The 27,405-nt window shown below is 40.4% G+C and overlaps 1 protein-coding gene across 1 annotated transcript; it reads right to left on the reverse strand.

Annotated features, from left to right (window-relative positions):
- Positions 1-4,231: 4,231 nt before the first annotated feature.
- crata (carnitine O-acetyltransferase a) lies at positions 4,232-26,602 on the reverse strand. Its single transcript, XM_033646581.2, has 14 exons — positions 26,379-26,602; positions 22,617-22,913; positions 22,287-22,405; positions 20,999-21,052; positions 20,210-20,375; positions 17,749-17,923; positions 17,320-17,501; positions 13,693-13,793; positions 13,363-13,482; positions 13,119-13,241; positions 8,968-9,103; positions 8,516-8,578; positions 7,011-7,148; positions 4,232-6,057 (listed from the first exon to the last, which is right to left on the reverse strand). Exons 1-14 carry the CDS (start codon positions 26,403-26,405, stop codon positions 5,842-5,844), a joined length of 1,917 nt encoding a protein of 638 aa, XP_033502472.2. The 5' UTR covers positions 26,406-26,602; the 3' UTR covers positions 4,232-5,841.
- Between the last annotated feature and the right edge of the window lie 803 nt (positions 26,603-27,405).

Here is a 27,405-nt window from a genome sequence, read left to right on the forward strand (position 1 = left end):
AACCACAAGGCAGTAATTCTAGTTTCTTGATATCTCTGGTGGAGTTTTACAGAAGACAACTGCCATTTGGATTAAAAGAAGAGTTCCATGTGTAGGCTGCCCTATAGGATAACTGGTACTCATGAATGTTAATTGTGATATGAAGTCGTATTTCTACAATTGTTTTGTCACTTCACTGCTATCTATTGGATTTTAATGTATGGTATTTGTTCTGCCAAGGCCAAACGCTCTTTCTCTCCATACATCCTGTTTAAATAATTTAAACAAGAACATGGCTGATGATTACACAAGAAATACAAACCCAAACAGTACTCTTTCCAGTTAAATTGGAAACTATGTGTTAATATTTCGTTAATATTTGGTAACCTCATTCTTGTACTGTTGCTATGACGCCCCTAAATAAAACCTGGCGCTACCTCCAAAAGTCATATAATTATTTAAAAAAGTAATTGCTTACAGAAAGGAATAAGAAAACGTTTGGGGTACACCAAAGAAGGAGACAGGAAGAAGAAACTCTGTATATTAGATTAAAATTGTACTCTTTAGCCACTTTTCATTGAGGCATTTTATGTGCTGCACACAGTCTAAAAACAGCTGGTAAGTCCTTGCAATTTCATTTGATTTCATCCATCTCATGGATAGGCTATGACTTGACACGCAAAGTTGAGTTGTAGGTGAGGCGGCAGACGGAGAAGTGAAAGTGTGGACAGGATGTGAAACACAGGGACTCAATCACCACCACAAAGTGTATAAACAGTAGTTCTCAACATGTTGAGAAGTGTATAAACAGTAGTTTACCTTTTTAAAACATAGAGTGGATACTTGCTTCAATACCCATAAAAGCCACAGTGACTAATCTGTTTAACTACAAATGTTGTGTCAGCTTATAGGAAACTCATTGTTACACACATCCTGACTACTGACCATTAAATCAAAAGAAAAACAAAAAAAAAGAAAAAGGTTTTCCTTGAAAGGGGTTTAACTCATGATTAACAGTACTTTCCATGCTTTTCATAATGACAGTGCCATGCTGTAAAAACCTCTAAACCTGTATATAAACCTAGTTAAACATGCAATACATCATTGCATCATTTCCATTAAAGGTCTCAGTCAAAACAAAAACAAAAGACAGACATTTTTATGATGTCTTGGAATCATGGGAGTTGTTATTTCCATTGTTTAACAACCACCAACCGGCTGAAACTTCTTCTGGTTAAGATTCCTTTAGTGTTCATTGTTCAGGAGGTTTTAAGCAGGAGCCAAATTATCTACATCTACAAATGGACCAGGTGATTAAAACCAGTAAAAACACTGAATAAAGCAGTTTAATGTTACAAATCAGTGTTTCTCCTCAGCTGTTAAGCATGTAAGTGATGGGCCACTACCCTATAGCACCTCCTAATGTGTACTCACATTTTTTCTCTGATAACTTATTCACAAAGATTCTCAGAATCCTCTCAGAGAGTTCCTAACTTAGCCTAAAAATTCCAAGGAATCTTAGCTTAAGAGTGATTCAGGAAGTTTCTGAGAGCAACTCTGAGCAAGGAGGGGACAGACACGTTTATCTTAGTGAGGAGGTGTGGTTGACTCCGTTGCTAGGTATGACGCAGTCTTCTAAAAGCTGTGATAGGTTTTTACAAAAAAAAATGCGCTCCTAGTAATGAAACAGTGAAATCAACCATCATAGAACTTAGACTGTAGGCTATTCAGAAATGTGTAATCGTGAAAATAATTTTATGTCATGATGATGAAACTCAGCAAAATTAAATTAATTGTTACACAGCTTCAAAATGTTTGAACGTACCTCATTCACATGCCGATTATTATATTGATTTTCTTATTGTTATTTTTACTCGCCATGCTGGTAATTTTACTACTTAATCTATTTGATATTAATGTTGGACGCAGACTCAGCTGTCAGCAATTACTGTGATTACTGGCCTCCTCCTTTTGATTTGGCAGAATGACCAAAACAACGAATGAAATGGAGAGAAAAAGAATGAAAAAGCCGAACTGGACAGAAGAGCAGTGCCTGCTGTTGGCGCAGCTCGTGGAGGAGAACAAAGGAGTTTTAAGTGGGAAATTCTGTCCCGGGATCACGGCACAAGGGAAGAGGCAGACTTGGGAGCGCATTGCCAGACAAATCAATGCGTCGTTCCCTCTCCTTTTACGCACAAGCGATGAGTGTGAGAAGCGCCGGTACGTGCTGCAATCCAAAGCGGGCGTTATTGCGTTACTATGCTGGGTGGGAAAAGTAAGCTCATCCCTGATGAGGTCAGCCACAAACATTACCCCTGCACAATCACACCGGTAGCGTCTTATTAAATCACTGTCGTTCAATATACGGAGAATATCTCTCCTTCCTCTCTGTCTTTACGCCATCTTCTCTGTTTAAGACACTCTTAGGCTTCTTAAAAGTCCTCTCTCAAGGCCTCTTAAGATGCTTTGTGAATAACTTTTATCTCACCAAGGGAAAATTCTAAGAAAAATCTTAGAATTGGAGGAATTCTAAGATTTTTCTTAGAATGACGTCACTAAGAGCTACTTTTAGTCTTAGGATTCTTTGTGAATACGGGCCCTGATGTTCAGGAAGCTTTAAGCAGGAGCTGCTGGAGCAGGACTCTTCCTATCTAAAATGAATGTACCCAGTGATTTAAACTGGTGAAAACACTGAATGAAAATCTATGTATTTTCAGGGACTGCTAACTATGGTGGCTAATGCAAAAAAAGCAAATGGGTCACATTCACACACAGCCACCATACAAGGTGCCACCTGCTTCTCAGTTGTTGTTTTTTTTTTTTAAATCACTCACACACCGATGGAACAGCCATCAGGAGCAATCTGGGGTTCAGTATCTTGCTCAAGGATACTTCCGCATGTAGACGGAAGGAGCTGGGGATTGAACTGCTGATCTTCTGATTGGTGGATGACCCGCTCTACCTCTAAGCCACAGCTGCCCCAAATGGCCCTATCTAGAGCCAGTGTGTGGTTAGTTTGTTCTTGGCCACGGTCGAAACATAGCGATGCAACATGGTGGACTCTGTGGATGAGGACCTGCTCCCTATGTAGATAGCAATGGCTTATTCCAAGATAACAACTTTACTGAAGTTCTTACAAATCCAAAGATGTTGATATTGTACACCAATGAGCCAAAACATTAAAACCACTGACAGGTCAAGGGAATAAAATGGGTCATCTTGTTACAATGGTGGCACGGTGGTGTAGTGGTTAGCACTGTAGCCTACACCAGAGGTACCCACGATCTTGGCTGGAACTTGGCTCTGACCTGTCAAGGCATGGACACAGGACCTCTGGGAGGTGGTGTTTGCAGATCTTTTAAGTCCTGTGCGTTGTGAGGTGGGGTCCTACGAATGTCCAACATGAGACGCGACTGAGGCTAGTGTTGCTGAGTATAACAACTCCAAGGTTCAAAGTGCTGACCCTGAGGTATTAGCAAACACCATTAGAAAGAAAGAGAAGTTGTGAGTGTTTGCCAGATACGGAGAGTCTAACAAACATATGCTATCCCATTGCATTATAGGAAAAGTAGTATGCAGAGTTTTGGAAACATGACCCAGAGACTGAGGCCCCATTAACACATGATCAACATGTGGGTATGTTATTTGGATTATGACATATGATCATGGGTCTTTGTTCTTATTATCTTGATTTTCCCTGCGTTATGATTAGATCTTAATATGCACATGAGCTAAACTGAATAAAAAAAAACTGAATTAAGAATGTGGTCATGCTGTATTGATTGCATTTGCACCTGGCTAGGATCATAATGTGAGCCTGAACTCTTCTATATGTGGCCTGACTGATCCAATCACATTACAGTCCTAATGTGTTCTGCATGCATTTGCACCTTGTATTAAGGGGGTAGAAAAGTCAGGATACCTCCACTGCACTGATTTGGTCCATTCTGTAACTGATCTGTCTCTGTCAGTCCCCCAACTTCATGTAAGTGCAATGATAAATCACTGGATTAAGACAGTTTTGGCTGGTACCAAACATATCAGTAGTGCACTTTGATGGTGCCGAAAATAAAATAGTGCAGCAGTAAAATTTAAGAAAAATTCCACTGTAAGAACAAAACCAGCCATAAGGTACAGCAAGTGCTTTGAAAAAAACAAAACATGCATTTAATTTGGGAGAGTATTGAACAATTAAAACAAAAACCATCTCATCATGGTTTGTGTTATTACAAAAAAATCCTGCTTGATTATCCTCTCAAAATATTTGTTTTAATTTCTGCATTCAGAATAATTACACCTCTGTATTAAAACTTAATTTATGATGACTACTGCACAGCAAACATGAAAGAAACTTTTACTGGCCAAAAAAAGTTGATCAAGTGGAGGCATCTCTCCTGGAAGACAGTCATTTTGCAGTTTGAAATGTTTGGAAAACAAATTTTACATTCAGAAAACAACATGTGGCTTCATGGCATGACACAAAACAGGGTAATATTAAATTATTTCAAACGGGGTGACTTTAAACTGATAAAATCTATAAAGATTTTGTTTTTAAAATCTAATTCTGACTTTTGTAACTGTCGTATGAAATAAATAGACACTGGAGAAGACAACAATGCAGAGTAGCCACAGTACTATCACCTGCTGGGTGTCATATGGTGGAGATATTATATATTGATGTAGAAATCAGAGCACACAGGTAAATAAAATGAAATAAAAGGCATGGATTAATACACTGTGTGTTCATGGAGGTAATCTACGCACACTGATTGATGAAATGTACTGCATAAATCTTGTTTGCTAATGATTAATTTACATGTGATAACAAAGTACAACAAAGAGTAAGTGTACAGTGGCTAACATGTTTTGACTTGCTTCTTTCTTTGTAAGAATTTGAATTTTCTGTATTTGTCCTGAATGTCAAATGCACAAGGTGGAAGTCCACAAAACTGTGAGCTCAGTTCATCAGTTCCTGTGCATATATTGTTAGTCTGTGGAGACTAGAGACTTATTGTGTGTGCTCAGATTTCCACACCTGTATAATTCTACCATGAGAGCTCTGGCAGGCTCTGTACAATGCAGCAATGGAGCAACCAAAAAAATGCCATCATAATTATGTTTGAATGAACCATGCTGGCCATTATTACTGCAAAGACGCAAAGTGTTTCCTGATGCAGCTGTACAGCTTGGTGGTGTTCATAGTTTTCAAACAACAGTGGAGGTCTAAGGCACAGAGGCATAAACCAGATTGTGGGCTGTGGGTGATTTGTTGATAAGAACAAAATAATAAAATATTCAATCTGTAACAATTAACATGATCATTTCTGTTATTGATATTTCAGTGTTGAAACAGAAATGTCGTTAAAAAAAATAATCTAATGTGTGTGTTCACTGTACCACCAGAAGAACAGCATTACACAGCGGGTATAATCTCTATAAACAGGAACTCAAGTAGCCAATAGGACCGTAAACAATGAGCGCCGCACAAAAGAGGAAGTGTTGGCCTAGATATCTGTTATTTGGATATCTGCTGGCTACACCGGAACCCCTGAATATATATTGGCTGTTGCACCAGAGGCTAAATCGTCACTGGACTGAGAGCCAATGGGCTTTGAGATTGCAGCCTGAATCACTGCATTATTTAAAGTGTGTAGGATGATCAATATCATGGTGGAAATACTAGTTCAGGCTATCAACCTGAGCTTGGCAGCCTTGCACCAAGTGTGGGGATCAGTCATTCAAAATGTCACTCAGTCACACTAAGAGTAGTCTTCCTATCACATCTGACGCATTAGCACTGTAATTTAGACTAGCCCTGTCACATTCACTTCTACACAGAGGTTAGTAAAGTCTGGAGACGCTTCACAGTTTGGCTCTAGGGGTTTGTTCCAGCAGCGTCCTCATGTCCAACAGCGCATCCTGCATTGCCTGGGCAAGATGTGCTGAATTTGTTTCTTTACAGGCACTGAAAGATGACATCGCAAAGTTGATGTGATCCTCCATAGGATTGTAGCACACGCCGTATCCGTCGGGTACAACCGGGCCGAAACACATGACGCAGTCAGTCTTGGACGGTACCTTGTGAAGAAATGATAATGTAGCGGTTAGTTTTGGTTATGGGCTTAAATACACAAAAGTCATTCCATGAAAACTGTTAAGTTCAGTTCCCCAACATTTAAATGGAAAAAAAGGAAGTATAAAACAGTCAATATTGTTTTGAGTGACACTAATTCACCTGTAATTATTAGCATTATTAGAAGTAAAAAAATCAAATATAAAATTGCAATTTTTATGTTTTCAATTATTTTCTGTTAAAATTAGAGTCTGGTAGAGTCTTGTGAGGTAACACTCCATTTTTAGGAGTATTCATGCTTCATCTTCATGGGAAATGTGTTAATCAAATAATGGGGAAAAAAAAAAAAAAAAAAAGGATTTCAGCCTCATGGTTGTATGCCTACGCAAACCATTCAAGTTGCGGGAACAATTTGCATCCATGTCTGTCCAGACTCATAATAAGCCGTGACAGCTGATAATACTTCAAATATGGATGTTGCCGGCTGCCGCAAAGATATGCTAAGACATGGATGCTTCATACACATCCCCCTCCAAACAGAACAGAAGATCTATACAATCGCCACAGTTTTCAAGATGAGTGTCACCAATTTAGTATCTGACTTTCTGTTGCTAAGCTGTGACAATGAAAACTGGCCAGAAAAGTGTTTTCACAGGACAACCTAATGTCACAGTGAAGTTGACCTTTTGGTACTGGAGAAAACCCATGCTCATACGGGGAGAACAGCAAACTCCACACAGAGCAGGTCTAACATATTCTTCATGCTATTAAATACAAAATTCTACATTTGGTTATGATTGAATGAAAAAAAAAAATCTTAGAATTCCAGTCTTAACAGTTTCCATGGAATGACCCATTAAGCATACTGTCATCTATGATTCTTTGAGGTCTTAGTAATAGGTCATAGGAAGACATAGCTTTGCCATTATGCAGTGGCAGTTTCAACCCTGACTCGTACCTGACTTGTGGATAGCTTGTAGTGTAAGGCTTTGGCGAAGGCAGTGTCTGTGTAGATAGCAGGAATGGAGACTTTTTCTTCAACAGCCTGCATCTTAAGGCCCAGCAGGTGTCTGTCTATGGCCTGGCCACTGACTGCCTGTGGAGAAGGAGAAAATTCATTTGTTGGCGATGTTAGTTACCAGATGTTAACAACTAAAACACAAGACTTTGTTATTCTAGATTTTTGCAAACGAGTGATTAACACCAAGTACAGTGTTTCCTACCAGTTGGCCATTGTCATTTTTTTTTCAAAAGCTACTCAAACAGGAGAAAATAGTGCATTTGTTGGGGATGTTGGTGCTCTAGTATTTCAAGTATTTGTGGCAGCAGGATGGTGTGTGTGGGATTGCGTCAAAATAAACTACAGTGTGTCTGTGTCCATCGTAATGGAGGAACAAGTGCAACCCAGTACAACAGTGTGGCTCACTGATGTGTTTTTAATAGTTTTTGGACAAAAATGGCGCTCTGTGGCAGAGGAAGAAGAAGTATCAGGCTTTCATATGCACATAATGCATCATTAAGTCCCCAGAAATCATCATTTGCCTCCCGCGAAATGCCGTGTACTGTGACACCTGCCATAGTGCCCGGTCACTGAATGTTGATAGTTTGTCTGAGTGGAGGGGGCGTGGCTTAGCCATAGGTCAATTAAATTAACAGTAATTCTATCATCGTAAAACACACTTCATTCAAAGTTGAGAGAAGCAAAATAAAACCCACAAAAGCCATCTTGGTTTATCTCACAACTGTTCCAAGAATCACCAATGCTGGTTTGGTTGATAGTAACACTTAATTCACCGAGTCAGATGTGGAAATATGTTAGCTCTATACATGCTTAAAATTACTGTTTATTTTAAAAGGAGTCTGGTGTCTGTGATGATAGGGATTTCAGGGCTGTCGCAGTTTTAACAAAAAGGATCTACTCTGTAAGAAAGAGGTCTGTCTCAGTAGGGATCCTTTCCATAATGTCTTCAGACACTTAGAATAACAATCTGAGCCTGTCAGTGGCAAAAACAAGCACTTCTAGTCGCAGTACATTGACAGTGCTTAACTGCTTGCAGCATTTAAGGCCCTGACACACCAAGCTGACGGTTGGCCGTCGGTCAAAGTCGGGCCGTCAGTGAGCGTCTCTCGCCCTAGTTTTTGCGGTGTGTCCCGCACCGTCAGCACTTCGGCGGCTTTTCGGCCGATTGAGCATGTTGAATCAGCGGCAGAGCTTGTCGGTGAGAGAGATCACTCTGACTGGCTGTTCAGGTTTTATTTCCTCGCCCCTGTAGCGAGTGAATCTGCCTGTAGTGCATGGCAGTCTGTTTTGCAGCTGCAGCCCTCTCACTCAATACTGGACCAAACTCAAAAGCTGTCATTCCCCTTAGTCACTTAGACCTAAAAACATGGAAAAATCAGGCCCAGTTTGAAAAATAGCAGTTATCTTTCAACTTTGCCAATCAAGTTGCTGTGAATACTCACCATGTTAGTATATGACCTGTGTGCTTTTACAGCTTTCTCCATTAGATCAACCTTCTCTGTGTTCTGTAAAAAAACAAGAGGAAGACAGGAACATTACAACCCATCTCCAAGTAGATTATTGTTAAACAGTGTTCAAATACATTTGAAAAGTAGACTAAAAACTTGTTGTCCAACAAAGTAGAAGGATAATCTGTAGTCATTATACATCATCACTTTGCCTTTGCCTCTATCTGTGACTTTATATTTTTAAATGAGGTTCTCAGTGGTGTCTCTGTTAAATGGATAAAGGCTCAGTGCTCATGTGGTGTTGAAAGACATTCAGCAATAAATTCCCTTGATTTGATACAGCCCAGCATTACCATGTCAGAGATTTTGGGCTGTTAACTGGTCAGTTAACTGCCAAAAAGATTGCTGTAAATACAAAAATACTCCTTAAAAATTTCTCATCAGACCTGTTTACTGGTATCATCAAAGGCCTTGACAAAGGCAGCCGAGGCACTTGAAGCTGATCGGATTGTATCTGTGCGGCCCAGTCTGAACATCCGCAGGGAGGCACTTTCATATGTGGCACAGCAGCGCCGGTACATCCTGCCCAGACAAGAGGAGGGAAAGAAAGTGTGAGGAAACTATGTGCTGGTGAAGACACAACCTCTGTTAGACATAAGCGTAACCTCTCTTTGCCTACATTACATATGTAGGCTATGAAATATAAAAACTCTTCTAGCCTATTCTACATGAACATGTCAGTATAAACTTTATGGAAATCTTTCATGTTCAGGTCAACCCTTGCCTTCTGTTTGGGGAAACCATTGTAAACATGTATCTGATTCACATTGCAAACATTTAGAAACTTCACAGATCTCACTTCATCTTAATTCATTTAAAATCTTCTGAATAATATTCCAAATAGCAAACATTTATACTGTCAACATAACTGTGAGAGAAAACCTCTCATACAGTTGTGCTCATATGTACTATACAGTACGGCTTCAGAGCTAATCACTCAACAGAAACAGTGTGCTGCTACTTAATTGATAACATTAAGTTCAATCTAGACAAAGGAGGAGTTGTAGGAGCAGTGTTTTTGGACTTGCAAAAGGCTTTTGACACGGTTAACCATTCTATACTTCTGTCAAAGCTGTCCAAATATAAACTGTCCATAAATACTCTTAACTGGTTCAAGTCATATCTGTCAGGTCGTACTCAGTGTGTGCGGGTAAATAATGTAATGTCACCGTCAAGAGCGTGTACCATGGGAGTTCTACAGGGTTCAGTTTTAGGCCCTTTACTCTTTAGTCTATATATTAATGATCTTCCGTCAGTATGTGATGATATGAACATCGGAATGTATGCAGATGACAGTCATCTACACACATGGGAAGGATGCTACACAACTGGCAGATAAATTATCTCTTGTCATGGAGAAAATGGCAAAGTGGCTCCAGGACTCATGCCTCACCCTTAATGTAGGGAAAACAGCCACCATGTTTTTACGATTAAACAAAAAGGTAGGGCAGGTCAGGTTCCTCCAGATGTAACTGTGTTTGGAGAGAAAATAAAAACTGTTGATGAGTTCAAGTATCTGGGCTTAACATTAGATCCAACTAGGGCTGGGTGGTATGACCTAAAATTCATATCATGGTATAAATCGAATCCCTTCACGGTAACGGTATATATCGCGGTATAAATTTAAGTGTAAAAGTTATAATAGAAGTGTTTCTGAATGTTTTTTTTTTAGCAAAGCTAAATTGATAAAAAAAACAACAACAACAACAACAACAACAACAAAAGCAAAGATATAATGTATTTTTTAGAGCATTTATTGTGCAGAATGCAGATCTCAAAACTCAAAATTAAAACCCAGTACTCTATGGTGCAAAATGTCCCCTGGGATCTATATCAAAAGGTAATTTCCTTCTTTTAGCAAAATCCTAAATGACTGAGTTGTGTTTTTTCCACCTGGACCTTTATGCTCTGCCATTTCTCCTCTAATCATCACGCTGTAACCTTTGACAGGCTGTTATGATACCACAACTATTCACATATGGAGTTTTTTGTGGAGCCCCTAGCGTCACATAGGTTTACATTACCAAAGGTTTATGACAAACTCTCTTGCCGAAAATCAACTCCCGTGTGCGCACGGTGAGAGAGGAGAGGGAGAGACGCTGTGCTGCTGCCAGAGGAGACACTGAATGAGTTCCCTCTGAGTGGTAAGTCGCTAAAGAGTCTGAGAAGTCCGAGGCTGTTCATAAAACATTAACTCACTCACTCACTCACAAGTTCTCCAGCAACACATGTTGCACGTGTTACGCTAAATCACGGACGTGAACCAGCTCCTCTTGCTCCGCGGTCTCTGTGCTCGCAGCCATTTTCACACTGACGCAGGTGCGATGACGTCATCGACGATAGGACGGTAGAGCGCAAATCTCTACCGTGGGCCAAATTTATATCATTTCTACCGTCTACCGCATATACCGTGCAGCCCTAGATCCAACTCTCAGTTTTAAAAAACACATAAAAAGGATGAGCCACACCTTGAAATTAACCTATTTACTTTTAGATATATAAGAAACTCTCTCACAGACGAGGCAGCTAAGACCTTTCTGCAAGCTATGATTTTGTCCTACTTCTCATATTGTATAAATCACTCTACAAGCAAGCGCTGAAAACATTTGATAAGAAAACACGAATGTATTATCACTCTAACATACTCGCTAAACATAACATGATGAACTTTGAGAACTTTGTGATGTATTCCGATCTATGGCTGGTTTTTGAAATTGTCCATGGCACTGCACCCCCCTCGCTTAAGAAATTCGTTCAGCTCACCTCGGAGCAGTCAAAGAGAGCTACAAGATCAAGCCTCGCAAGTTGCTATTACATTATTTGTTTTTGATTCAAGATTAATGTTTAGGCTATAACACATGGTCCCTGTTAAATAAAATTAGAAAAAAAAAAAAGAAAAAAAAATAAGTTTACTGGCAGACAGACAGACACACACACACACACACACACACACACATATATATATATATATATATATATATATATATATATATATATATATGGGGAGAGAGAGAGAGAGAGAGAGAGGGGGGGGGGGGGGGGGGGGGGGTCTGACAGCCCATTGTTCCAACCATATTAAACCCATTGTTCCGAAGTCCCGTTGTTCCGAAATCATCATGATGCCCTGTGGTTAAGGTCTGGTTAGGTTTAGGCACAAAAACCACTTGGTTAGGGTTAGGAAAAGATCATGGTGTGGGTTAAAATGAAAAAGACAAATACAGTACACAAATACAGTAATAATCACATATCGGAACGACGGGACGTCTGACTAATGAGAGGTCGGAACAATGAGAGGTCGGAACAATGCTACAGCACCAATAAAAATGAGCTTGGTAGATTCTCCAGGGAAGCCCTCTCGCCTCTCCCCGCAGTTAGGGACCGTTCTACACGGTACCGCTGGCAGGGTGGAAATAAGTCAAAGTGTGGAGGAGACGGACCAGGTTAAGCGGCCGACCTCCGAAGCCCTCTCGCCTCTCCCCGCAGTTAGGGACCGTTCTCCAAGGTACCGCTGCTTCTCCTCTCAGTTTCTCTTCTGAAGTACACTGTAAACTCCATAGTTTTGAAAGAAAATAGTGCGGGACTGTGCGCAGGTGCAAAGATGCATTCTGGATGGGGCATGAGCGACCGGAGCGAAATTGGAGCGAGAGATAAGGCTCCGCTCCACCTTTTAAAAAAATAGCCGCTCCTCGCTCAACACAAAATCCTCACGCTCCCCGCTCCGCTCCGCTCACATGCTCTGCCATCAGCTTCCCAGCAAATCTAAACTATCACTTGGACTTTCTATTTTATTTTAAGAACAGCCCAGTATCACTGCTGTTTGTGGTAAGGTTTTTAAATTTCATACTTATTTCACATATTGGTCAGTTATGTCTAAACAGAGAGCAGGAGAAACGAGCAGACACACACGCACGCACGCACACACACACACACACACACAATCAAGCAGACAGAGATTTAGCTTTATGTGTATTTAGAAAAGCACAGAGTAGCAGAATTGCTTGTTGCCTGCAGCTTGTTCAAAAATTACATTTTTGTTAAGGCCAAAACACACCGGCAGCGTCATATGACGGCGGCGCCATTGACGCGAGTCAAGTGCCGCCTCCAACACACACAAAAAGCGTCGCGCTGCGGGGTGTCAACCGGATTTCTATTGCACACTCCAGTCCGCTAGGCTGGGAAGTACAAAATAGTGCTTTTTCAAGGGCGGCGACGCTGGAAAAATAGGACAATAGCGTAAAGTGCAGCGGTGCGGCTCGACCTGTGTGGGTTTGTAAATAGAAAATAATGGGGGCAGCTGTTTTGACGCGCGTCGTACGCCGCCGGTGTGTTTTGGCCTTTAGAGTCAAGTATCTTAAATAAAATCCTGTTGGGAACCAGAACATAATTCGAGGTACTTCTATCAGCACCAGTTAAAATGTGAATGGTGCCCAACCCTATGTGTGATCAAGGCTTTTTTTAAATTCTGTTTAGAATGAAAAGAGAAAAAAGTCTGCATACAAAGATGGTCCCATCTCCACACCACTCTTCAATGTCTCACCTGTAGTACGCCAGTTGTAGCGCTACCTGTATGAAAGCATCAGGACTCATCTTGTGGGCCTTTGGGACGTTTTTCCCAAAGTGGCTGAATACAGTGACCCTCATGTCCAGGTCTTGGGCAAGTCTGTGGTGGGAGAAATGTCATGAGAGTGAGACCAGTCATTCTCTATGCCTAATGACATGCAGTGAGAATGTGAGAACTTATTTTACAGGATACAGAGTGTCATGATAAAATTTGCCCTCACATGTTCATGGCCTGCTTGGCTTCCTCAATGTCCTTCTTGATCTCAGGAGTGATGTTGAAGTGGAGTTTCTTGGGCATAGGCAAAGGTACCATGGGAGTCCGCACCATCTCTGGCTTCCTCCTGTTACAACCAACAAGAAAGAAAAGACACATGAGATGGAAGAAGAACCAAAGTCAGACTCATGAAAGCCATGGTTTTCTGTCTGCGATCAGCCTGTAGCAGAACGCTTCTGTGTACTCTCTGTCTTGCTGTTGAACTTCCAAAAGCGTTATAACAATAAGAAATCCAAATAGACACCTACAGAATCTAAATAAAGAGTGACCCACTTACGTGTATTCTACAACATGGTCGATCAAGGCCACTATAGGTGGGCCCTCAGCCGGTGCATGCTCGTAGTTCGCACCACATGTCCCATCTTGTCCAATAATAAACTGAAAGAAAGATCAAAACTTTAAGAGAACAAAACATAAAACAAAAATATGCATAATGTTCGGCCTAAGGAATTTCTTGATAAGGTCAAATTATTACCTCGCCAATTTTACATTGGTAGTTACATGAAAAGTTCTACAGCTATTTTAAGTCTTTTGAGCAAGTGTAAGTCATCTCAAGTCTGTTTACGTAAGTCCTTCTGGGAGGTCAAAATCAAGTGTTCAAGAAGTATAACACTGCTATAAAAATGGTCTTCTCATTAAACTGTCTGTCTACGCAGTAGAGAGATGCAAATACTTTTGAAATTGGCACTACATGACCTGAGAGAACAGAGAAAAAGGGCATTGGCTTTTACTCAAGAGGTAGAAAACCTGCAACAACTAGACTGCACTGCATGTTACAGGACCAATAAATGCTCCTGCTGGTGGGTAATGTAATGTAGGTTGCCCATTCGAAAACCGTATAGCAGTTGGTTGGTGACAAATGGTCTCTTATTACAGCCAAACAGGGCACTAAAATATGTTTCTGAAGACATTTAAGGCAAAAAACAGGCAAAACAGTAACAGAATGTTGGTTATATTTGATCAGCACTGACTTGTTTTACCAGTTGATCTGAGTTTGACAATCAGAAAGACAGAGAGAGAGAGATGTGGGTCTCTTAATCCACTTCTGTACTCTTTGTGTCCTGATGTCAAAGAACAATCTGTAGTTCAACCAACAGTCAGAAAGACAGCAAAAATCCACCAGATAATGTGATTTAAGGTGTGGGATGAGTTGGGAGATCTGGGCACTGGTAAACTGGAGGGAAGTTTACCACAGGTCATTTACACATATTACCCACATTGTTATGACATAAAGCTGGTTGAAAATCAGCAAGGTATCCCTTTAACTTTCAAAGACAAACACCTTGGATCATACTGACTAAAAAAATGCTGCCTCTGTGAAAGGCCAGATTATTGTGGAGGGGGAGTTTGTGTGTCTGGTGTAGCTGGAAAACATATTTTGCAATCCAGTTCTTTTTGAGGACACTGCCTGGGGATTCCATGGTTCTGCAACTTCAATACTCATGTCAGGAACAACGGAGAGACCTGGGGGTGACTGGGAGGACCAGCCTGCCTAAACTGAACCACACTAGCATTTTGTTACTGGACTTCGAGTCATGGACTGTCCTTAACAAACACTGAATTTAAGCTTACGGTGGTTTCTAAGGAATCCGTGTACCCTTCCTTCTTTCGTTTTTCTGTTTCAAACAAAATCAGAAAAATGGGAAAACAGACCAACAGAAATCACACACTGTCGTTGTTTTTTGTTTTAAAATTAAAACAGAAGACCGTGAAAATGAAGTTTTTAATTTCTTTGTTTTGTTATTGTGATATCTGGATAAATTCGGGCAGCATTCCCCGAGATCTGCGGAGGAACTTTTGAACTTCACAGAGGAGCGCTCCATTCTCAACTACTTGTAGCCTAGTTACGGCCGCACTCTAGCCTTATGCAAACCTGATTTGTTAACTTTTTGAGAGTGGCAAGACACGCAGAAATCAGTGACATTTTGCAGCGTGAAGGGGCCAAGCAGTGTTCCATAATGAGCGTCAGGAGATTCTGCATGTTTCAGAAGCAGAGTTGGAAATGGCTGTGGTTTCTGCAATAAACAGGGTACATGAGAAAAACAGAAAAACAAGATTGTTTTTCTGTTTTGGTTTTGAAATGGAAAAACGAAAGAACGAAGGGTACACGGATTCTAAGGCTGCAGGCAAATCAGATTTGTTTCTCAAATCAGATATTTAAGACCAAGACTGTCCACACTGTTATTTGCAAGTGATCAGGCTAGATTTGTGTGTCCAGACATGAGCAACCTATCTACACGGGTTGCTGTGGTATTGACGTAAGTCTGCAGTAACTACTTGGCTATGCTGGTGACCCAACAATCACGTTTTTGAGTCATGGTGCAGAACTCCTCTGACGCACCAGACAAAGTAAGTGACAGAGGAGGCTGGTACATGTTGCAGTACACTTCAGTCACTCTGGATTTAACGTTGTCGTTGTGTGTCGTGTTGCGAGTGATGCAAAAGAAATTTTAAAATCCAATTTAAGCAGCATCTTGACTGAGATGCATCTGTAGAGAAATCCAGTTGGAGTCACATTTCGAACTCCCTCCAAAAGTGTTTTGGATTTGACTTGCACAAATCGCATTTCATGTGTTTTTTGCTGTCCAGACTTTGTAAAAATCTGGATATTCTTAAAAAAAATTATGTGGGCTGGCAGTCTGAAACAGGCCTAATTGTACTTGCTACCAGTAATATCTACTATTAACTCAATAGTTGTAACATCAGATCTTCCAGCGCATGTCTTCCAGTACATGTCTTAGACCTCAGGTGAAGAAAGGATCAGAGCTGACAACTGATGTGAGGATGTGAAATAAATCCTAGGTGGGTTATTGTGTCACACGAGGCAGCATTGATCAATAAAAATCAAGATTCTCTAACCCCATTGCCTATTTCTCACATCAAATGTTTTGAGAAGTGTATTTTAGTGTACTGTTTAGCTGTAAAATGAGAAAGTTCATGACCCGGCCACCATGTTGGAAACAGACAAGCCACAACCAAGCACTGCCCACCAGCTGGAGCAAAATTTCTGAGCCTGTGGTGAGAAAGTGAAATTTGTTAAATGTTGTTAATATGTTTGTTGTTGAATGTGTTTGGAGTGACGGACAAGTTTTAAGGGGAATTTATACTTCTGCATCGAATTGACACCGTACCTACAGCGCAGGCTCTGCTTCGACACAGAGCTTATACCATAACTTCTGCCGTAACCTAAGTCGTAGCCTGAGATACACCTCCCCAGCAATATAAATGTGTCATGGTAACGCAGACCCCCTGTCTATTTTTGTAAGCTGAAAACCATTTCCCTTTTATTAAGCTCTTATTTACTTTTTACTTTACTTCTTTTTTTAATAAATTGTGAAGACAATTAAACCACCAGAAAACAGCACTTAAAGTCTTGTGTGTCATTTATCCTGGCTTCATATGAGTAGAGGAAATCTACACTATTCACTAGGCTAATTTATACAATGTAAAATGCCATAGGCTTGTGCTAATAACTTTAGCATTTTGCTTTTGTGGGGAAAATGTGTCCAACAAAGTGCTTTGTCTGTGAATCCCGCTAGTTATAATGAAGCCGATATGTGTACTTGTAATTGAAATTGTCTCTATTAAGCCATGTTTAATGTGTAATTTGGGTGTGTTTTGAATCAACTAAACTTTACAGCACTTCACAGAAACCCCACCACCAGAGTATTTTGGAGGTGTAACTACAGAGTGACACAGACACACCATCACTCAAGTATAAATGCTCACAACAGCGTAGACCACATTCGTAGGCTCTGCATAGAGCTGACGCACAGGTATAAAATCTGCCTTTATGCTGCCTTTTGGACCAACAGCCTTGGGAAACATAAGTCAGACTATTAATAGTAACTCCACTTTAACTGGGTGTTGATAGAAGTGTATATAAAAAGCCTCAATGGGTCACCTGCAGCGTCTTGTCAAACCAGCGGTTGCCACTGTTCCACTGGCTGCCTCCTCCGTGCAGCATCTGGACAGCAGCACAGCTGCGGTATGCCTCATCACCTGACACCTGAGGCATTGCTCCGTCCAAACACAAAGTGAAGATGCTCCTTTGGATAGCTGACACTGACTCTTTGTTGGTCTTATCTGGACACATCAGGTACATGCACACACAAAGCAAACATAACATTCTTAGAATATCAGAGTAACATTAACTCATATAGATATCAACATTTTCACATGCTGGGTCTATTTATAGTTGCCATATTAGGGAGGCACTTAGTTTTAACTGATTTTTTTAATCAAGCTTTGAATTCTCACACTTCTCACACTACTTATCAGATATCTCAGAAAACAAAATCCTCTAGATCAGTGCCAGCACTCTTTAGCTTACCCTTGGTGAGGTTGATGTAGGCTTTGCCCCAGGAGTCTCGATGTTGGGTGGTGAGGATGCCCACGGGCTCCACATTGTCCTGTAGTGAGGAGCTACAGATCCTCTCCAGTTGAACACATAGTTGGTCAGCTGTCAGTGGAGTCCCGTTGCTGTTGTACACGTCCAACACAAAGAACTGATTCCAAGTGGAGGAAAGATAAGAAAGGCTCAGTCAGGCTTCTCTGATCAACTGTAGCTAGCAAATGTGATCAGCTGGAGCTAATTGATGTTGTTACAATAAGTGCAAAGTGAAAAGACAAAATAATGATGAGTTGGTTGTTATCTGGTTAGTTTGCTCCCTACATGCCTATATTCGTATCCAAAGATAGCAGTGAATGCTTGCTCATAACCTTATTCTTTTTAATGTAATCTTTTTTTTTTAATTTTTTATTTTTTTAAGATATTTTTTCAGGCATTTTTAAGCCTTTAATTGATAGGACAGATGAGCATGAAGGGGGGAGAAAGAGGGAGTGACATGCAGCAAAGGGCCACAGGCTGGAGTCGAACCCGGGCCGCTGCGGCAACAGCCTTGTACGTGGGGCGTCTGCTCTACCACTAAGCCACTGACGCCCTTTTAATGTAATCTTTGATCTGATGTTTAGGCTTAAGCTCATTTGAGGTTCATACATCACAGATGTTTAAAATACCATTGTGTCTCTGAAGACCTGGGGCGTGTATCACAAAGCAAAATTAGTGGGTTATCCACCTAATGTTGGTTTTAACTCAGGTTTCCTAATATCACAAAGCTGGCTGAGCTTTAACCGGAGAAGATCACCATGGTAACCTGTGCTATTCAGCTAACCTGCCCATAACAGGCTCAGTTCAGAAGACTGGATCAAATACACAAATAGCCCACCTCATGACCAATCAGATCACTGGAGAAATCATTGTTCCTATAGCATCTTGAAAGGGACAAAAGTGGACTATTGCTTTTAAAATCAAGTCATAGGTAAGAGCACATTGAAGAGCACATTGTTACTGCCAAGTAGAATAACTTTACTGTCTTACTTTGCCCTTCTACTATTCCAAAAATCACCAACTTTGGTTTGGTTGAAACAAACACTTAATTCAACCAGTTAGATGTAAAAATATACTGGCTCTGACATGCTCAAGTTACTATTTATTTAAATAGAGTCTGGTGGCTTTGGTAATGGCAAATTTGGGGCTGTTTCTGGCTAAACAAAAAGGATCTTACTCTTTAATAAAAAGGTCTTTTCTGTAGGGATCCTTTTCATAATGTTGTCAGACAATTAGAATAACAATCTGAGCCTGTCAGTGGCAAAAACAAACACTGCTAGTGGCCATAAATTGATGATGCACAAATGTCCCAAGTGGTTACACTGCAGCTTGTTTTGCAGCTGCAGCCCTCTCGTTCAATACTGAACCAATTTCAGAAACAGTCACTTAGACACAAACATGGGAAAGTAGGGTTCAGGTAGGGCTGGGCAATACGGGCAAAAATTCATATATCATTTTAAGGCTGAGAATGGTGAGACACAGTCTGTATCTCAGTATTTTCTATGAAACGGGATACATGTCCAGTTGCAAGTCAAAGTCACATTTGAGATGTCACAAGCACTTTAAGAAAAACAGACTGTGATCAAAATTAAGCAATGCAAAGACAGTTTGAAAATATATAGTTTATAAATATTTTTCTGTTTGAAAATATACAGCTGTACAACATGTAAATGAAAAATTATATAAAATAAATAGCAGGGCTGTACATTAACTTTTTGCCCAGAGCACTGGAGCTACAGAGGTTCAAAGGTTTGCAGCACAGGCCACCAAACTATAATATGAGTATAAAAGTATCAAGCAGGCCTAAATCCAATGGAGTTTGAAACAATGAAAATTCTCTGTGATGGAGTTTAAAGGCGCTTTCCATGGCCTTTCAAATGAATCTAGTGCTGGAAAATGATGTAACTATTTCCATTTAGTTAAGCTATTAATCTTATTTATGCACAGAGCATCAACAGAGAGGCAGAAGGTGGAAAGGAGCATGAGACATTTTATATACAAGATGTATATAATGCGGACATACATCTTGTATATGAAATGTCTTTGTTGCCGTTGCATTTTTTTGAACACATCTGTCATCTGCATCCAGGCACTGTCTCAGTGTCATACAATAGACTACAACTACCAAGAAGAACGGTGATGTGCTACGATCCACCTCACACACAAACTAGCAAACAAACGCTTACCTGACACAATACTCAAGTGAGTGATGATGTTATAATCTAGACTACTGAACTACTTCAACACAGAGTCCACTGTGCCTGTTCATACCAGTTATCCTGTAGCACTAATGCCAGGCCCAGTGAAGCCAGGTAACCACAGAGAGCCATACCAAGTTAAACTTGCTTTGTGATACAGGTCCCTGATCCCAGAAGAGCTCCGAACAAGACGTAGGACTCCTCACCTGAAAGTTGTGCACCACAGTAATGTGTTTAGGGGGCCTAGAGTTCTTGGCATGGTTCACCACTGAATCTCTCTTCAGACCAGGGATACGGCAGGACGACAGCACTTCATAGTACTGATTCATACACAGGGCCTTCCCTCCCAGATGCTCGACTGGTAGTGTCTCACTGCAAAACAAACAAGCTCTGTCATTAAACACCAACTCAACCACAACATCATTTACAGTACTCTTCCATTTACTCAGTATCACTGAAGCTACTATGTTCACTGGATACTGCAGCACTGCACTGAGTAAAGTAGTGCTGCCTCCATCTCTGATACACAGTGAAGACTCAGCTAGTTAGGAGCACTATCATACAAAGTCCAGTATCCCATGACATGGGTGAAAAGATGTTTGTTTTGAATTCAAGTTGATAAATCAGATTCCAGAACAACACGTAAAAATCAGGTGGTTTAGTGACTGTTTGTGAGGAATCTAATAATGTCAATAACTTAATAACCTGCATCATTGTACTGACAAGTTAGCAACAGAGCTTCATCAAAGAAACAGTTGCTGCAACACACAGTAAGCTATTTAAGCTAGTTTGGATGTAACAACTGTCCACCAATTGTGGATGTTTGTTCCAATACTTAAGAAATGTTTGGTAGACTGTCTGAACCCATCTGATCTTTTTACTTGTATTAACTATAGGCAGTAATAGCAACTGGAAGCTCAGAGATAAAAACCACAAATAGGACAAAACAGAGCAGCATAGGTCAATAAGGAGAGTGTTATAGGCACAGAACTTACTTGTCAATCATTGTCTTGAAGTCCAAAACACCTGCTATCAGTTTGGCAGCAAACCTAAACAGACAGAACATGATCCATACTCATTTAAAAGTTAACTACTATTCTGACGTTGGTTAAATGGAATCCAGTGAATGAATAAAAGTTACAACTGTGCACTTTCTAGAAACATCACTTTTAACAAACAGAATGGATGACAGCACAGTGGAGCTGCATGATATGAAAATACAGTATGTGGTGGTAATATGTAGCAAAATGAGACATACTTTATTAGGGGCCGTACACATGCAACGTCTTTAACCACCTGGAATGCGCAAGGTCAGGCGCTGGGTGTGACTCTTGTGCCTTTTCTGTGCCAGCTTTCAAGAGTGCGGTGGCAGATTGCGTCTGAAGTTGCTAAACAACCTCAACAAGCACCGTATCACAGCCTATTTGCCTGAAATCCTGAGTGCAGAGCTGATCTTCGAGGTGCTGTTTGTGTGCAGGCCTATTGTCCATGGGACAGATATAAAGCTCTGGATAGCTCTGCACTAAAATTATCAACTTCTTCTCTGAACTGTTGTATAAAAGCAATATCACACTCGAGGTTGTGACATTGTACTGTATATCATCACGGCTGTAATTGTCTTCGGCACAAAGCCGCAGGCCGAGTGCCTATGACCGAATCACAACTGTGACAATACACAATACAACATTACTCATGTGATACTGCTTAATTACACATCTGTGTGACATTTTGTCACACATGAATCCTAGAGTTATGGCCAAAAACATGTATTGTGAGGTCACAGAGACCTTTGACCACCAAATTCTAGTCAGTTCATTTTTGAGTCCAAGTGGACATTCGTGCCAAATTTGGAAAATTCCCTTAAGGCCTTCTTGAGATATCAAGTTCATGAGAATAAGATGGACAGACAGGCAGACAACGTAAAAACACAATGCCTCCGGCCATGGCTATCACCTGCGTGGGGGTAGGCTTGGGCGGTATCTAATTTTTCATAACTTCTTGGAATTTCACTGAGGTATATAGTATATGAGCGCAGCGCTACGCTGCTACATGCTGTTAATGAATTTAATAGAAAGATGAGTGTCTGTGTTTTTGACGGTATTGAAAATTATACTGCCAGGATTTTTAAATACCCTGATACACCGTAAAACTGTGATCCCGACCAAGCCTAGGCAAAGGCATAACAAAAATGTAGCCAACCAGACTGTAGCTGAAAGTGATGACACCTTAAAAGTTGTCATAATTGTTGCCAAACACATGCTTTGTGTGTGTACATGTGATCACCTTATTTGTCCCTGCTTGTCACTGAAGTTCATGTGGGGCAAGACTAGTCCAGGACTTGAATGAACCACCACAGGCAACCGATAATCAAGATAAGCAACCTGCACCCACCACTGCGACAACTATAGAGACATAGAGACACACGGACACAGACACAAGCAGTAACAGATTGACATTACTGGCAGAATAATCTATAAAAAAGGAAATCACGAAAATGTCAGTGGGGTTTGCAACTGAATTGTGCGGCTAGCGAAAGAAAACGGGTTCTGTCAGGGAAGCCTTGAATCATCACACATCATAATACTTTCTTAATTCAAAATGTCAAAGTCTCACCCAGTTCTCTGTTTTCTGTGCTCTCTTTTCCAGGCTTTTCTGAAGTTTCTCTCCGACCCCTCCTGCTTTCTTAAACTCGTCCACCAGCTCTTTAGTGTGCGTCAGTTCGTCCATCTCCAGGATGGGCTCCAAGGCACTGATGTAACGCTCGCAGGTCTGCTGCAGAGGGGGGACGGGCAGAGTGGGCAGTCCCTTTTGGTGGGTCAGGTATCTGCCAGGGACCCGAGTTGCTGATACAGGCTTCACCAAGTGACAAGGTTTTATTAAGCCACAGGGCTTCACCATCCCCACCTTCACCTGAGAGACAAAGAGTGACAAATTGGGAGGGTCTGGTGCAGACATTTCTAGTCGCCTCTCTTTCTGCTCTGGCATTTGGGCTAAATTCATTCACATATGCCTATTTTGCGAGTGTCGGTGGTGCTTTTTGTGATCGGCTTTGGATGGTGGTGGTGTGTGGCTGCGAGTCATGGAGGAGGATGAGGATATTAGTCTATAAACTCTCCTCCTGCTGACTTCTTCTAGCTAGGTGCCAGCTAACCAGGTTGTGGTTTTCAAATGTAAAATCAGTAAATATCAAGGAAAAAGATGGAGAAAGACTGGCACCAGTCAAACTAGCATCCTGCTAGCCACTGTACAGGTAAGACTCTTTCTCTATATGCCAATCTAACAGAGCAAAGGACAAGTGGAGGTGTGTCCTTTATGGTGAAAAAGGACTGGTGTGACAGTGAGAATGTGAGGTGCTGACCTGCTCCTGTTTACCCTACACCACAAGAGGAATAAACACTCTGGATCACTGCTATATGACGTTCAGATGGAATGCAGAGCGGCACTGTCCGTGTTTGGGGGGAGCAACCATGCAACCATCTTGTTGAGGTAAAGATATGTAAACAAACCATGACACATACCCCCAGTGACACAAGAGATGGAGCCAATCAGTGTCTGGAGCACGTTCCAGGATGCTACAGTCAATGTCAGTGATGACATCAATGAATTCACAAAGTCTACGGTGGATTCAATTTATAAACCAACAGAAGCAATTTAACCCAAAACTACATTTAAATCATTCCACAACCAGAAACTATGGATTACTAGAACAATCCAGAAACATGAACAATTATAAAGCAGCAGCCAGCAATGTGAGAGGGAGCTGATAGTATCGCATCTCACTGGAGTTGTACCTTGTATGAATTTATGTGACAAATAAATGATGATTCATTGAATCATTCATTGATAGATACTTATTATTTCTCAAAAAATATAAAATAAAAAATACATGTCTGTCAGGGACATTATAAACAAGATCAATGTGAATTGGCTTCTTTTATTTTTAATCTGTTAAAGGCCTTTGTTAAATAAACGGACTTGACTAATCAGGATTCTCAGTGGATTTTCTTGGTGTTACACCAAAATCAGTGGCCAGTGGGTTTATAAATTGTGACCCTATCTACAACCCCAATTCCAAAAAAGTTGGGACGCTGTGTGTAATGTAAATAAAAACAGAAAGCAATGATTTCTAAATCCTTTTTGACCTATATTAAATTGAATACAGTTCAAAGCCAAACATTTAATGTTTAAACTGATAAACCTTATTGTTTTTTGTAAAATATACACTTATTCTGAATTTAATGCCTACGACACATTCCAAAAAAATTGGGACAGGGGCATGTTTACCACTGTGTGACATCACCTTTTCTTTTTACAACACAATTAGGCATTTGGTAACTGAGAATGCTAATTGTTGAAGTTTTTCAACTTCTTGATATACCACTTCAGATGCTCAACAGTCAAGTGTCTCTGTTGCTGTATTTTGCGCCTCATAATGCTCCATACATGTTCAGTGGGAGATAGGTCAGGACTGCAGGCAGGTCAGTCTAGTACCTGCACTCTTTTACTACAAAGCCATGCTCTTGTAACAAATGCAGAATGTGTCTCATTGTCTTGCTGGAATAAGCAGAGACCTTTTTGAAAAAGACGTCATCTGCATGGCAGCATATGAGGCTCTAAAACCTTTATGTATCATTCAGCATTCATGGTGCCTGGCTTTGAACTTTGAGCTGGCACAATCTGGATGGTCCATTCCATTTCACCCTGAAGGACACAACGTTCATGATTTCCAAAACAATGTGAGATGTGGACTAGTCAGAACACAGCACATTTTTCCAATTTGTGCAAGTCCATCTCAGATGAGCTCGGGCCCAGAGAAGTCAGTGACATTTCTGGATGTTGTTGATATCTGGCTTTCACTTTGCATGATAGAGTCTTAAAAAGCATTTGTAGATGCAATTACAAACTGTGTTTACTGACAATGGTTTCCCAAAGTGTTCCCAAACCCATGCAGTAATATCCTCTACAGTCATGTCAGTTTTTAATACAGTGCTGCCCGAGAGGTTAAAGTTCACAGGCATTAAATGTTGGTTTTCAGCCTTGCCCCTGTCATGCAGAGATTTCTCCATCTTGATGATATTATGGATTGCAGATAGTAAAATACATAAATTCCTTGCAATTGTGCATTAAGAAACATTCTCAAACTATTTGATTATTTGCCCACGTAGTTTCTCACAAAGCGATCATCCCTGCTTGTGAGAAACTAAGTCTGTCGAGGAAGCCTCTTTCAAGTCAGTCATGATACTTTAATCTGTTTTCTTTCCCAGGCTTTAGTTGTCACTGTCCCAAATTTTTTGGGGAAGTGGCATCAAATTCAGAATAAAAGTATAATCACAAAAAAACAATAAAGTTTATCAGTTTGAACATCAAATATTTTGCCTTTATATTGTTTTCAATTAGATAAAAGTCCAAAAATATTTAGAACTCATTGCATTTTGTTTTTAATTTGCGTTACACGGCTTACCAACTTTTTTGGAACAGGGGTTGTAAAGCCCATTGAGGTATATTTTTGGCAGCATATGAATTATATGTGATGACCTTAAAAGCGACATGTCACCAGTGGAGGGCAGCATGCACTCATTTTCAACTGGACGTTACTCCGGAAAACTTGTCAACAATATTAACAAGAAGTAAATGGCATTGCTAAAACGAACATAAATACTGTATAAAGACCATATTCGGTTCCACGAGCACATGTGATTTATTGTACGACGATAGTACTGTGGTTGCCTCATCTAACGTTAACGCTGAATGATTCAATTTGGATTAATTAAAAACAAGTATCTTGCAGCATCTGTTTCTGTAAACTGTAGAACAACTTCGAGAGATCCGTCACTAAAACAGCTAGCCTCGGAAAACCGAAATCACATTTAAAGCCTTTGTATGTTACTGTTACTGTGCTAATGTCATGTGTAACGTTATTTAACGTTAAATTGTCTTCACAAATGTTGCTGCAAGCAGGTGCGTTTGTTGACATGACATGGCTAACATGTTAACTTTCTTATCTTCCCCAGCTCAATAAAAGTAAATGTTATAGTCTCGATCGAGCTTGTCCTTCAGAGTCTTCTGGCGACATTCAATCTTAGCCAACTACAAAATCACCTTTGACCCAGATGGCTCAGCTAAACGTGAACTACCGCTTATGTCACTTGAGTACATAACGAGCTACGTTAGCAAATGTTGCTAACAGCTAATGTTAGCAAACACTCCTTTACCATCTAGTTACCGTTAGCTAAGTTAGCTAGCTTTCACTGATCAATCGCCATACGGCTTACGTCAGTGATTATCAAGGCAATTATATTTATACATGTCAATAGCTTAAGTTGGCTTTTGCCAGTGTCAACAGGCATATTAGTCTGATAAAGGTGCGTTCCTTACCATAGTTCTGCTGCAAATGCCCCACATTCTGTCAATGAAACGCCCACAGATTCAGATCAGTCAACACTCAAAGTCCAGCACAGATTAGCTTGAAGCTAAAGCTAGGTATTTTACAGGGGTTCTGTCGGACCTTCTGCAGACAGGCTTGAGGGGACACTCGTGAATTTACAACCGCACGTCAGCTACTCAAAACAGTACCAGGGTGGAGTTGCTCAGCTGTACAGGCTGCTTATCCAGCTGCAATAAAGAAGTGGTGGGTGTGAGTGATTTAAGTCACCTTGATATGCTACCTGCAGTGTTTACAATTGAAATACATGCAAACTGATATATAGAGATAGATTTGTTTCAGTATTATTTGTGTGAGGAGATCGAGAAGATTTGTAAACTCATAAAGATTTTTGCAAATATAAAACAAACAAATTACACTTAAAAAAAAAAGACTCAGTGTGCACAAAATTCAAATTTGCATTGGTAGAGTTTAGATTCACAAATAAAAAACTGGATTCACAAGTATCTGTTTGAAACTTGGAAATGTTAGGGACTGTCTGTTATTTATTCAACTCAATTCAATTCTATTTATAAAGCCCAATATCACAAATCACAAATTGCCTCACAGGGCTTTACAGCATACAACATCCCTCTGTCCTTTGGACCCTCACAGTGGATAAGGAAAAACTCCCCCAAAAAACCCTTTAACGGGGAAAAAATGGTAGAAACCTCAGGAAGAGCAACTGAGGAGGGATCCCTCTTCCAGGACGGACATGCAATTGATGTCGTACAGAACAGATCAGCATAATAAACAATAATCCGTATGACAAAATGATACATAAAGAGAGACAGAGACAGAAGAGCTGCAGGACAGACAGTATGACAGTAGCTACAATAACATTAATTTTAGCAATACTATTATAATATACGGTAATATAATAACAGTAATTGTGGTAGCATATGTCTTTAGCATATATTGATATATGATAGTAGGCTATATGTATGTGACAATGATATTGATTTATGAGGGAGGGGTTGT

Source organism: Epinephelus lanceolatus, chromosome 19 (genome assembly GCF_041903045.1).
Source record: "Epinephelus lanceolatus isolate andai-2023 chromosome 19, ASM4190304v1, whole genome shotgun sequence".
NCBI classification, from domain to species: Eukaryota; Metazoa; Chordata; class Actinopteri; order Perciformes; family Serranidae; genus Epinephelus; species Epinephelus lanceolatus.

What these genes read in the sequence shown, in the direction of transcription:
- crata (XM_033646581.2), bottom strand. Translation starts at nt 26,405, where the DNA reads ATGTGGGGCATTTGCAGCAGAACTATG. An exon ending in CACAGAAAACAGAGAACTGG is followed by an intron (nt 22,406 to 22,616) that starts GTGAGACTTTGA and finishes ATGTCTCTATAG; the next exon opens with TTGTCGCAGTGGTGGGTGCA. An exon ending in GACAAGCAGGGACAAATAAG is followed by an intron (nt 21,053 to 22,286) that starts GTGATCACATGT and finishes CTGTCTGTTTAG; the next exon opens with GTTTGCTGCCAAACTGATAG.